Below are 12975 nucleotides of genomic sequence, written 5' to 3' on the forward strand. Positions count from 1 at the left end.
CGGTGCTCTGAACGGATAATTGGAGGTGAGCTTCCCTCCCTCCAAGACATCTACAGGAAGCGCTGCCTGAGGAAAGCGGGGAGGATCATCAAGGACTCCAGTCACCCCAGCCATAAACTGTTCAGACTGCTTCCATCAGGAAGGAGGTTCTGCAGCATCCGGTCCCGTACCAGCAGACTGAGAGACAGCTTTTTCCATCAGGCCATCAGACTGCTGAACACGTCATAGACACCTCAGCTTCACTACTGGAACTTCAACATTATGCACTCCACACTGTATATAAATGCCACTTGTTTTGCACATATTCAACTCTGTATATTTTATATATTTTATTATTATTATTATTTTATTTTTTTACTATTTAATTTGTAAAAATGTGTATACACACACACACACACACACACACACGTAGGAAAATATTTAGTATACACATCCAGAAATGCATACACTATTATATATTGTACATATATTTATTAGTTTCAGGTTGGCCATTCTTGTATTTTGCTCATTTGTGTTGTTGTGTTTGCACATCTCTGTTGCTTGTGGGGCTCGCACACAAGAATTTCACTCGCATGTGCTGTGCCAGTGTGCCTGCACATGTGATGTGACAATAAAAAGTGATTTGATTTGATTTGATTTGTTCCAACATGACTGTGCACCAGCGTCCACAAAGACATGGATAAGTGGATAACTTTGGCCTGCACAGAGCCATGGCCTCAACCCAATAGGGGTAAATTAGCCAAGGCTTCTCAGTATCTGACCTCACAAATACACTTCTTTAAGATTGTTCAAAAAGTCCCATTAACACTCCTGAACTTTGTGGAAAGCCTTTCCAGAAGAGTTGAAGCTGTAATAGCTGCAAAGGGTGGGCCAACATCATATTCAAACCCTATGGATTAAAAATGGGATGTCACTGAAATTCAAATTTGAAGGCAGATGAGTGAATACTTTCCACATTTTAAAAAAACAACTATTATTAAGGGGTTTTTTGTTTGCCATGCAACTAAATTTCTATAAATATGCATATTTTAAGATAAAGTAATATACTTATATACTGTAACTACTTCTTTTTATCTTTTCCGACAGTCAAGAGAGGACCATGTGTAACCATAGCACCTGTTTCTTCAGGGGTGTTAAAGATCAATATTACAGCATTCAGCTGTTAATAGACTGGATTCTTTGAGGCTATGCAAGGTCAGCTTTCTCTTTTTCCATTCAGGTTGCTTCGTGGCACCGTCATATGTCAGATTAATTGAATTCTTTAAAAATAATTCATTGCCAAACATTCCCAAAATGTCAATGCTCCACAGGTGTTTAAGTGGCACTTAATTCATTTGAATTAACAGCGAGGCTTGAATTTGTGCCTGATCTTAGGGTCCTGTGCAATAGATTTTTAAATGCAACACATTCACAAGTTATATTTGAATGACTGGTTGCAGTCGTGAGGCAGTGATTGGTTTCTAAGTAAAACAGAACATGTGTAATGGTAATTGAGAGGTAAATAAAGGACCATAGGGGCTCACTTTGTCTTTATTGGCTAAATCCCAGTCCAGTATTTATATCTTTAATTTTAACACATTCCCATTTGGCCAAAATATTTTAAAAATGATGAACAGATTTATTCCCAATTTGCATTAGTAAATTAAACATGTATGACATGAGAATTGCAAAATCTACCCTAATACTGATAACATGATGCATGACAGTGTGCAGTGCTGGTCTCTTTTATGATTTCTCATGCCACAAGATTCAAGCATTAAAAAAGAGACAAAGAGCGAAACATTTCACATACATCAATATAAAAATCTACAAAGGAGGCAAATTCCCTGCTCAGTACTGGGACAGGAGGCAGAATATCCTTGAGTTTAACAGTGAAAACCAGTGCACATCAATGAGTTTTATTAAGTGCCATAGTTAAGCACAGCTAATGTCTCTGCCACACAAAATGTGAGAAAATGTATTTTTTAAAAAGAAAGAAAAGAGAGCAGTTTCTTTCACTTATAAAAACGTACAACACTGGTGAACCCTTTCAGTGGCTCTTCTTTATATGCAAAGTGTAGTAGGACCAGGGCTCCGGCACATAAATGAGCCCGGGGTACTTGTTGCGTAGCACTGGGTCATTCCACAGATAGGCCACCCACAGAGCCACAAGGAACACGGTAACACCGAAACTATAGAACAGGAACAGACCGTTACTGTCGGGGCCAAGTCCTTTATGATGTTGGAATATCACCATAGCAACCATAGCAACGAAGGTGAGGAGGAAAAGTTCAGTGATTTGTCCTTCAGTGACCAAGTACCTAGAAGAAATTTAAAAAAAAGAGACAGGAGAAGTCAGAACATCAGGGAGAACCAAATACTAAATGTCCAACAAAATATTATTATAAGGAAACTGCAATCTTTATGGAAACATCAATACTGCTATATATTGCAACAATCCTATTCACATTACTAACTATATTACCGTTTAGATGTCAGATAAGAAAAGTAATTGCTTTTCCAAAATGGCACAGGTTTCAGAGGATCGTCAAAGCTGCTCTCAAGCACGTCTATATCTTTCTTTGTGTGTAAAATTCAATTTGGACAATTGTTAGATGTTTGTTTATCTGGTTTAGTCGCATGTTCATTTTTGTCAGACTTTTTAGACAGAAAGAAATTGATTTTAGAAACAGGTTAGAAAATACTGGAGTTCAGAATACTAAAGGTCATTCTAAAAAAATTAAAACAGTTTGGAGTGCAGAATAATTGGAGGGACTGTTCATAAGCTATTAACTTCACTTGTAGTACTGAATGTTTCCCTGGCTTTACTTTAAATGTGAGCGTTACTGCTGTCCGTCTACTCTTTTCTTTATCTCAGTTAGTTTAGATTATGAAAGTTATTTGTAATCATCCCAATTAGTGTTAAGCATTTCTTCTCTAAAGCCCATGATTAGACTTCAGATGTCCTTCACAGTTTTCATCACTTTAATAACAACTGAATGTATTCATGGTGAGTTTGTGTGTCTGGTAATCTATGTAGTGTGTCTAAAGGATAGACTGACCAATAGTAGAGAGCGCTTGGTCCCAGCAACAGCCAACCAGCAAGAGGAACCTTTTTCTGTTCTTCACCACTGGAGAAGCAACCGGTGAAGTAGATGAACAGAATGATAAAGAAAGGAATATACCTGGCGGAAAAAAAAAGAAGCAAACCCTTATCCTCTGCACAGGATGAACATTATGTTCAAGTACATCTTTATAAACGGGCAATGAAAAATATTATTGAGCTCGGCTCAATGAAACCCTAAAAAAAGTAAACAGTATTTAACAAACCACAAAAGCAGAAGGAGAAAAAAAAACCCATTTCTTTCTCTTTTTGTTATTAAATGTTTAGACATGATAACGATAATGAGGTCATTTGTTTAACTTAACATCTGCAAAAATTATTAGTACATTTTTAAGCAGTGAATTAAAATGAAAGTGGCAATTTAGCAGAACAGTTGTAAAAATAAATGAATCTAATCGCTGATCAAGAATGTAATAAAATAAACTGCATTTTATTTTCAGAGTAAATATTACAGGGATGTGCTGTACATGGTCAGTTAATAACACCTCTGAAATCTATTAAACTGTCAGCTGGTCTCAAGCTAGAGTCTTTCATACCACCCAGAGTTTGTAATTATTATTGATGGTTCTTATTTGTGTAAATTTAGTCCGACTGTAAATATGTTTCATCTCCTGTAAAATGATTATCTCCATTTGGATGAGCCCAAAGATTTAAAAGGAACATTATTTTCCCATCAGGTCCACTTATTTGCTCCATTAACGGCTTTTCATTATATTTGTCAAACTAATTTGGCGAGAACAGCAAGTGACTATATGAGTTTAACATAGTCTCTGCTCATATTCCTGCTTCCTTAACAACTACACCGATTTTTGCGTACTACTATTAGTGTATCACAAATCACATCAGTACTACAATTTATGCTTGCAACTTAGAATTCAAAGGATCCTGGATATGTGTACGAAAGTGCACATATCCAGGTTTGTGTACTCATTTATATTTTCATGTTTAAAAGATTATGTTCTTCATATTAAAACATAAATAAAAGAATGTGTATAAAAGTAACCTGTTGGTTTTGGGGCCAAGGCGCTGAACACTTCACAGCTGCACCTTCCCTCGTGTCCTGTCATCTGTCACAAAGCAGTTCAACCCTTCATGAGGCTGCTTATGTAACGCCTGAGCAGAAGAAGCTTAAACACTGTCTCAACTCACTCATCTAATTTCATATGAGTTCTTTGGCAGCACCGGAGAGCAAGGGGATAAAAAGACAACTACAGTACAGTTCATCCTGATTCAACATATTAGCAATCTCCCTACTCACCCTCTATCTTCTTTCCAGAACTGCAATACTCAAACCACACCCATATCTGCATTACTGAGCGAACAGCAGACTCGTCCACTGAAAACTGTAATTCCTTTACCTCAGCAGTGAAAATGCAATGCTGGAACATTATGAGGGGAATAAAACATAAACAAACCAATAAAACTAAAAGTCTGTGCAATAATAAGAAATAGCAGGAGAGCTATAACTCTTCTTCATTTTAAGATAAAACCAAGTGATCTGGAAAAATTCTCCGTTTTCCTGCACGTAATAGGATTCATTTTCATTAGGATTCATTAGAGACAAAAACTGGTCACACATTAAAGCTTAATACTAACTGTGTACAGATTTCCTCAAAATCTCTGCTCTGATTACTTTACTTGCCTTTGTATGTTTTTTCAAAACACATCCATGATAACCCCGCGCCCCACCAGGGGAAATTGTGGTTCAAAGCGATCCATTTCTGTACATGCAACATAATTATTGTAAACATACCACATTAAGTGTCCCAGGTGTTCGTCATAATAATACAGCAGCTCAAAGGAGTCAATCTGAGGGAGAAGGACCAAATTAAATTCATTAAAACGTTCCCAGACACACAACCTTATGCTACAGTGCCACCTAGTGTTTTGGTGTGTAACTTCAACTTTATTACAGAACTCACAGAGAGCAAAACAAGATAAAAAAAAAACAGCTGTGAACAACATATAATACAACATATACAAATAATATAAAAATATAAAAAGACACTGGCTTTACCTGAAGTGACTGTATATTAAAAATGTTATAACTTACTGAAGAAAAGATTTCACGCAATTGATGTTTTTCCGAATGTGTAAAATCACATTTCATGAGATGATGAGTTGTTGAAAGCTGTTGACCCGAGGACTTTAAGCATTTGATGAAGCCTCACACACACACAAAAGCTGCTGATTACAGTTGCCAATTACAGACATGAAATCTAGAGAAATCCAAGTTAATGTTATTCTCAAATGGCAAAGAGTTGTTGTCTGCATTTCCTAAGATTAAACCATTCAAAGGACTGCAATTAAAATGGTCAAATCTTACAAGTATCTAGGTATCATTATAGATCAGAATTTGTCATTTAAAACTCACATTCAAACGCTTGTGTCTAAGTTGAAACTAAACTTGGACAAAGTTACCTTTTTAGAAATCAATCTTGTTTCTCTCTCAAAGTGAGAAAACATTTAAATTTATGCACTTTTTTTTTCCTTTATTGGATTACGGCGATCTGCTTTTTATGAATGCACCAGTCCAGTACCTAAAGAGATTAGATACTATCTACCATGTTTTATTGTTGGCTGTGGAAATTGTGTACATCACTGTTCTCTGTATGCTGCTGTTAAATGGCCATCTCTGTACAGTATATCCACAGACTTTCCCATTGGTTGGTTTTTAACTATAAATCTCTCCTTGGCTCGTTTCCTCCTATCTGTGTGTTTACATGTGTTTAAACTGCAACTAATACAGCCTTCGTTCTCACAACATCATACAACTGATTGTCAGAAATGGTTGCCGTAAAGGAGTTTAAGTGCATTTCAAGAAGGGAGAGAATAACTCTTTTAGTCAGTGTGACTGTTTTAAATGTGGCTCTTAATGATCTGCTATTGCGTATTTTTCCCATGTTTGTACGAATTGTTGCTATGTTGTCATGTTTTGTAACTTTTGCTGCCACGATGCCAGGTCCCTCTTGGAAATGAGATTTAAATCTTAATGACACTTTTACTTGGATAAATAAAGGAGTATAATAAAAATTGAAAAAAAAACATATAAAAGTAGAGATCTGGAACATCAGTCGACACCTCAAAGTACTACGCTGAAAGATGAGAGCAAACGTACATTTCTGTAGGCAGTAAATGGGTTTAAACCTCACAATGAAATTCACATGAACCAGTGTAAAAAAATGTTTTTAAAAACCTTCTTTGACTCTCTGTTGGTCTAACTGTGGGGTAAGAAGTTGTGCATCAATCAGATGTTTGAACAACTACATATGAATCTTGGTTTTGTAATAAATAAGATCCGTAGTGATTTCTTCCCCTGGAATCAGCAGGGAAATAAATCAGGAACAAATAAAGCCATCCATCCATCCATCCTCATCCGCTTTGTCCGGGGCCGGGTCGCGGGGGCAGCAGCCTAAGCAAAGAGGCCCAGACCTCCCTCTCCCCAGCCACCTCCTCCAGCTTATCCGGGGGAATACCAAGGCGTTCCCAGGCCAGCCGAGAGATATAATCTCTCCAGCGTGTCCTGGGTCTGCCCCGGGGCCTCCTCCCGGTGGGACATGCCTGGAACACCTCACCCAGGAGGCGCCCAGGGGGCATCCTTGTCAGATGCCCGAACCACCTCAGCTGGCTCCTTTCGATGTGGAGCAGCAGCTGCTCTACTCTGAGCCCCTCCCGGATGGCCGAACTTCTCACCCTATCTCTAAGGGAGAGGCCAGCCACCCTTCGGAGGAAGCTCATTTCTGCCGCTTGTATCCGCGATCTCGTTCTTTCGGTCACTACCCACAGCTCGTGGCCATAGGTGAGGGTAGGGACGTAGATCGACCGGTAAATTGAGAGCTTTGCTTTTACACTCAGCTCCCTCTTCACCACGACGGACCGGTGCAGCGTCCGCATTACTGCAGCTGCAGCCCCAATCCGTCTGTCGATCTCCGGCTCCCTTCTCCCATCACTCGCGAACAAGACCCCGAGATACTTGAACTCCTCCACTTGGGGCAGGAACTCATCCCCGACCCGGAGTGGGCACTCCACCCTTTTCCGGCTGAGAACCATGGCCTCAGATTTGGAGGTGCTGATCCTCATTCCCGCTGCTTCACACTCGGCTGCGAACCGTTCCAGCAATAGGGACATGGAACAAATAAAGCCAGGGTATAAAATCTTAACATGACTGCTGTTGTGCTGCTACATTAACCCACAGTATATAAGCGTTGACAAACACCACACTATCAAAGGTACGATGTTCTGCTTCTGGTCGATGTGACAATAAAAGATGTGATGATGACGACGAAGGAGCAGAGAGAAAAATAAGCTCCACTCCCACACAGCAGGATAAAGTCTGCTGCATCTAAACAGCTGCGGTGACGCGTGTTTCTGCGGTGTGCTCTCAGTTCAAAAAGAACAGCTTTTTTAAACTGCTGAAGACAAACAATATTTTTTGTACGAGCAGCATGCATGAAGTTGTCCCACTTACATAAATAACATACAACGACACACTTTGACAACCTTCTCCATGTATTCCAGTATTCCCAATAAGCCCACCATGGATCTTAGCTGTTTGCCATCTTACCAGTGAAGCTGGTTTAAGGTCTTTGATGATGGGGTTCTCCCTCACTGATAGGTGCAGCTGATAGCCACTCAGGATGAGCCGGTGGTTGATGGAGTCTCCCACCAGGTGGATGCTGGCTCCCATGACGAACGTGATGATGCAGAGGTACACGGCTGTGCGAGACAGCACTCTCGGACTGCGCTCAATCAGCTGAATGGAGCAGAAACAAACATGTATACCTTAAAAGAGTTATTCTGGGGACACCTTTAAGAACTGGCTTCAACCACAGCGCCTGTGCGTTATCTCTGAGACTTTTTTTCACACAGCCTACATGTGCCGTTTTTCTTTTCTTGAATATGTTTTTGACTTTATCTAGGTGTGTTTGTGTTTTTATCTATTCAGCTGCACCTGCCTAGTTCTTCCTGTCTCTTAAATATAGATCTGCCTTAAAGGTAATGGATATTACGGGGCAAATAGCTTGTTTCATAACACAACCATACGGATGACCTACATCCTCTAACAAAAGCATGCAACTTGCGTCATTACACTGACTAGAAGTAACACTGTCTCTTTGCCAGTCAGGCGTTGAATTATGGGTTTTTATGTTGGTTTGCAAGAACCTAAATAGTCTGCCTCAAAATGCACCTGAAAAATCATAACACAAAATTATTACACAACATTTTAACTGATGCAATTCTGATTCCTGAAACTGAGAAAAAAAAATTAACCCAAAATGATGTTGGATATAATGTTGCCATGTTGAGTTACAGTCTCTTAAAGCAGGTATTAAACAAGCTCAGTAATCCCTGGAAGGTTTTTCTAACTAGGGCCTGCCCAAAATTAGATTTTTATTGGTGAAAACTAAACTATCAAAAATCAAAACATGGCCAGCAGTCACAACATGCAGAGCAGAAAAGGAATGACAAGATCTGGAATGCTGAAATCTTTGCCTCTCCTAGACTTGAGAGTCTTGAACTGTCCTAACTGTATAGGAATCACACATAAGCAATAAGATACGAAACATTAAAAGTCAGCACAGATTTCAGTCTGTAAAGCAACAGAAAACCAGATTGTCCTGATGCAACTGCAGTAAAAGCAATATTGAAATAAAGAGTTACACAGTAGGTCAAGTGTTCACATAGAAATTATTCACTGGAGAGAATACAGAAGACCTGATGTTGTCTTCACAATCACTAAGACACTCTGCTGCATTAAGACTTGCCTTGAGCATTAGGAATGGTGTTATGACATTGTAGGCCATGTGGAAATAGTCTCCAGCACTGGGCTTGTTCAGTGGAAACCACTCCAGAGGAAGAATGATCTGAAACATATGTAAGAAAATACTGGTTTCCACTGAAATTGAAAATATTGATGTAACCATCCATTTGCCTTTTTTTCCTTCATTAGATTTAAACCACAAGAGGTACGAAGAAATTGCACTGAGCCTTCCTACCATAACAATGGGCCTTCCAAAGTCTAATATCCAGTTCTGCACAGTGAGACACAGCCACAGGTCAAAGTGGAAGCGCTGCTTTTTCTTCTGTGGCACATTTTCCTTTGAAACACCAGGAGCGCTGTAAACATACAGTAAGTCATTGTAATAGAGCAAGCATTACCAAAGCAAAGGGCAACACAGCTGCCGAGCACTTAACAGACATGTTACTGCATTTATTTCAGGTTAAGAGCACGTGGTTTCCTTACTTGAATTCGAGTATTTTATATTGATGGTAAAACTACAGTATTTTAAAATGTTATTTTAAAACACAAGTTTATTCTCTTTTCACCCCCCTTGCATCCTCCACTCTTTGATTTCAGAGTAATAATTATGCAGCAGCTGTGAAACTGCTGAACTATCCAACCTGCTGTTTATTGTGTGCAGCTGTACAATTTACTCCTGTAGCATGTTGAGCACAGTCCCTATAGTTCAACATATGCACTGGGAAAGCAGGAAGATGAGTGCAGATAAATCCCCCATGGGCTTTCAGGCTCCCTTGTAACACCAGCAAAACCAGTATTTACTGCAAAGAGTGCTGTGACCATCTGCATCTGCCTGAAATCCTTTTTCTTGCCATCCAGACATATTGATCATGAAGCTGCAAAAATTAATGAAGCCACACAAATTTTTTTGCAAAACTCAGCTGCTGGGAAACTTTTGCAGCCACTTGTTGGTTTCAGTTCAACATACTGCTGCTAGTAGCAACCACTGCTGATTCAGCTTAAAGCTGTGTCAGTCTAACCTATGTGTCTAGACCAGGAATTTCAAACTCATTATATATTATGGAATATATATAGCCCACTTTGATCTTAAGTGGGCTGGACTAGTGACACTCCCCCTTTCTGTCAATGAAAAAGAAGTTCAGTTGAAGATTTCATCCCTGAGCTTTAATTAATATAAGAAAAAGAAAGGCAATTTCAATGGTACATGTCAGTTTTTCCACATGATAAAGAAATGCTGCTGTAATATATGAAAGCGATCTTTCAGCTTGACTCTTTGAGCTTAAATTGTAACAACTAAATGTGTGAAATTACAAAAGGAATTGAGGTAGCTCGTTGCCCTGTGATTATAAAATTTCACAGGAGTAAGTGAGTCACAAAAACTGCCCAGTTTTTGTGGACCAATTGTAAAAGTTGTAATTACTTTGGTGTAGTAAAGATGCCCATGTGGGAGGGCTTTATTAATAGGAAAACATTCAAAACTTATGCATTTAATAGTCCAAGAATTTATGCCCTCCTTCCCATTTTCCAAAGGATCCAGTAGGCCACAGTGGAGTCTTTGCAGAGCCGATTATGGCCTGTGACGTTTGACAACACTGGTCTAGACCTGTAAAGACACAAGTCAGGCTTTATATGACTTAAGGTCTCAAATGCTGTAGTTCCACGTGTTCTTTTCCTATAGCCCCTTTTGATTTTTTGCTTTTGCTTGACCTGATCTATTTTGTCTTCTTTTTACATGATTGTGTTTGCTGGCCAGATGTCTGAAGACTGAAAACAGACTAGTTACATCCAGATCAGCTACACAGCCAGTGTGAGATTTTCCAGAGTTAGCTGGTGTTCCTGTCATGTCATCAGAAAGCCTGAAGACAAGAGCGAGGTAAATACAACAACAGGCTTCCCCGCAAGAAGCCAGGATTTTGTTTCTACAACATTTGGCTTGAAATAACGCCTAACTGGCGCTATCAAACGGAGCATGCGCGCCTCCGTTTTCATTTGTACGTCCAATCATTCACTTGGCGCGCAGTCCAGCCTCCAGCATCTGTTCCTGGATACATGCAGGAGAAGAAGAGATAAGCAGATCCTGTACTGTAGAAAACATTTATTCTCCGGGTTTTACAGACGTTCGTTTCTTTAAGCTTTACGCTTTCTGTGTTTATGAACCGACTGCCCTTCAGCAAGGCGACGATAACAGCAGCGACATCTTCATGTTTAGAGTACAAACCTCTTCAGGTGTAAATCCTTGCCTTGACGCTTTCGTACAGTCTGCATCGTTGTTTCCGTGTAGGCAGCCGATGGTCTCGTTTACTTTACCTACTCATACAGCTCCGTGGTCACAGGTGTGGAAAGCTAGCGGGATTCAACTACCCTAAACATTTTGTGTACAGTTAATGGTCACGAGCGCTGTCGCTTCCGGGCTGTCGCCTTGTTTCCGCCCATCAGGAGAATCCACCAATCAAACTGCAGCAAAGACACTAGAAGTGGAGAGGGCACACTTCACCCCGAGTTGTGATTTGTAGGCTAGGCAGCTCAATTACCAACTTCAGTCTTACAGATTAAAAACTATAAAATACAATCTTCGAAGCCTGAATAAATAAATAAGCAAATAAGTGAACTTATAAGGACGTTTTTTAGTCATCAAGTTCAAAGTTGTTATAATGAATGTAAGGATTCAGGAGCCACGCACATCGAAATACAGAATTCTGTGCTTAAATAATGAATTGTATAATACATTCCGCATTTGTAAATTCATTTTTGAATTCCTCATTAAAAAACTGATTTTCAAAATATTTAAAAAAAAAAAACTTCATTTCAAAAACCATTTTCGAATTCCAATTTAACTGATTTTCAAAATGCATTTTAAAATGGCGATTCCACTCCTCATTTCAAAATCCATTTCCCTTTCCTGTTCGCTCACAGATTAGCTCAGGGATTAACATTTGAATTAGCAGCTGGATTATATGGAGGGCTCTCGTGGTCCTCCATACTAAAGGGGTTAAAAACCAGGAAAACACAGTTTAAAGACATACATGTTAGGTTAACGGGTGTGAATGCGAGGTGGGATTGTTGGTCCTTTGTTAGTGACCTACCCATTGTTTACCCTACCTCTCACCCAGTGTCAGCTGAGATTTCCTGCTGCTCCACTTCAACCCTGAATTGTATGTATGTGTATGTATATATATATATATATATATATATATATATATATATATATATATATGTATGTATGTCTGTTAAGTGCTCGGCAGCTGTGTTGCCCTTTGCTTTGGTAATGCTTGCTCTATTACAATGACTTACTGTATGTTTACAGCGCTCCTGGTGTTTCAAAGGAAAATGTGCCACAGAAGAAAAAGCAGCGCTTCCACTTTGACCTGTGGCTGTGTCTCACTGTGCAGAACTGGATATTAGACTTTGGAAGGCCCATTGTTATGGTAGGAAGGCTCAGTGCAATTTCTTCGTACCTCTTGTGGTTTAAATCTAATGAAGGAAAAAAAGGCAAATGGATGGTTACATCAATATTTTCAATTTCAGTGGAAACCAGTATTTTCTTACATATGTTTCAGATCATTCTTCCTCTGGAGTGGTTTCCACTGAACAAGCCCAGTGCTGGAGACTATTTCCACATGGCCTACAATGTCATAACACCATTCCTAATGCTCAAGGCAAGTCTTAATGCAGCAGAGTGTCTTAGTGATTGTGAAGACAACATCAGGTCTTCTGTATTCTCTCCAGTGAATAATTTCTATGTGAACACTTGACCTACTGTGTAACTCTTTATTTCAATATTGCTTTTACTGCAGTTGCATCAGGACAATCTGGTTTTCTGTTGCTTTACAGACTGAAATCTGTGCTGACTTTTAATGTTTCGTATCTTATTGCTTATGTGTGATTCCTATACAGTTAGGACAGTTCAAGACTCTCAAGTCTAGGAGAGGCAAAGAGGCTGTTGCTGCTTTTCGTAGCCCAGTAATGGTTTTGTAATTGTCTCTAATGTGGATGTGTGTGTGTGTGTGTGTGTGTGTGTGTGGGGGGGGGGGGGGGGGGGGGGGGGGGGGGGGTCTTTGTTTTATATTATTTTTATTACTCATCTGAAATTTTAAAATAAATGAGAGGTAGG

General features: G+C 39.5%; 1 protein-coding gene across 1 annotated transcript; it reads right to left on the reverse strand.

The window, feature by feature from the left end:
* Positions 1-2027: 2027 nt before the first annotated feature.
* Positions 2028-11232, reverse strand: cln6a (CLN6 transmembrane ER protein a). Its single transcript, XM_085357140.1, has 7 exons — positions 11083-11232; positions 9100-9220; positions 8869-8967; positions 7668-7856; positions 4857-4912; positions 3042-3164; positions 2028-2300 (listed from the first exon to the last, which is right to left on the reverse strand). Exons 1-7 carry the CDS (start codon positions 11127-11129, stop codon positions 2030-2032), a joined length of 906 nt encoding a protein of 301 aa, XP_085213266.1. The 5' UTR covers positions 11130-11232; the 3' UTR covers positions 2028-2029.
* Between the last annotated feature and the right edge of the window lie 1743 nt (positions 11233-12975).

This window comes from Diplotaxodon limnothrissa, linkage group LG1, assembly GCF_057381915.1.
Source record: "Diplotaxodon limnothrissa isolate DT_005_m linkage group LG1, D_limnothrissa_male_GT1.1, whole genome shotgun sequence".
NCBI classification, from domain to species: domain Eukaryota; kingdom Metazoa; phylum Chordata; class Actinopteri; order Cichliformes; family Cichlidae; genus Diplotaxodon; species Diplotaxodon limnothrissa.

Excerpts from the sequence above, each read along its gene's own strand:
- cln6a (XM_085357140.1), bottom strand. The coding sequence starts at position 11,129 with ATGCAGACTGTACGAAAGCGTCAAGGCAAGGATTTACACCTGAAGAG. Across the intron at positions 4,913-7,667 it reads ACCTTAAACCAGCTTCACTG|ATTGACTCCTTTGAGCTGCT; the intron begins GTAAGATGGCAA and ends CTTCTCCCTCAG. Across the intron at positions 3,165-4,856 it reads CACCTGGGACACTTAATGTG|GTATATTCCTTTCTTTATCA; the intron begins GTATGTTTACAA and ends TTTTTCCGCCAG.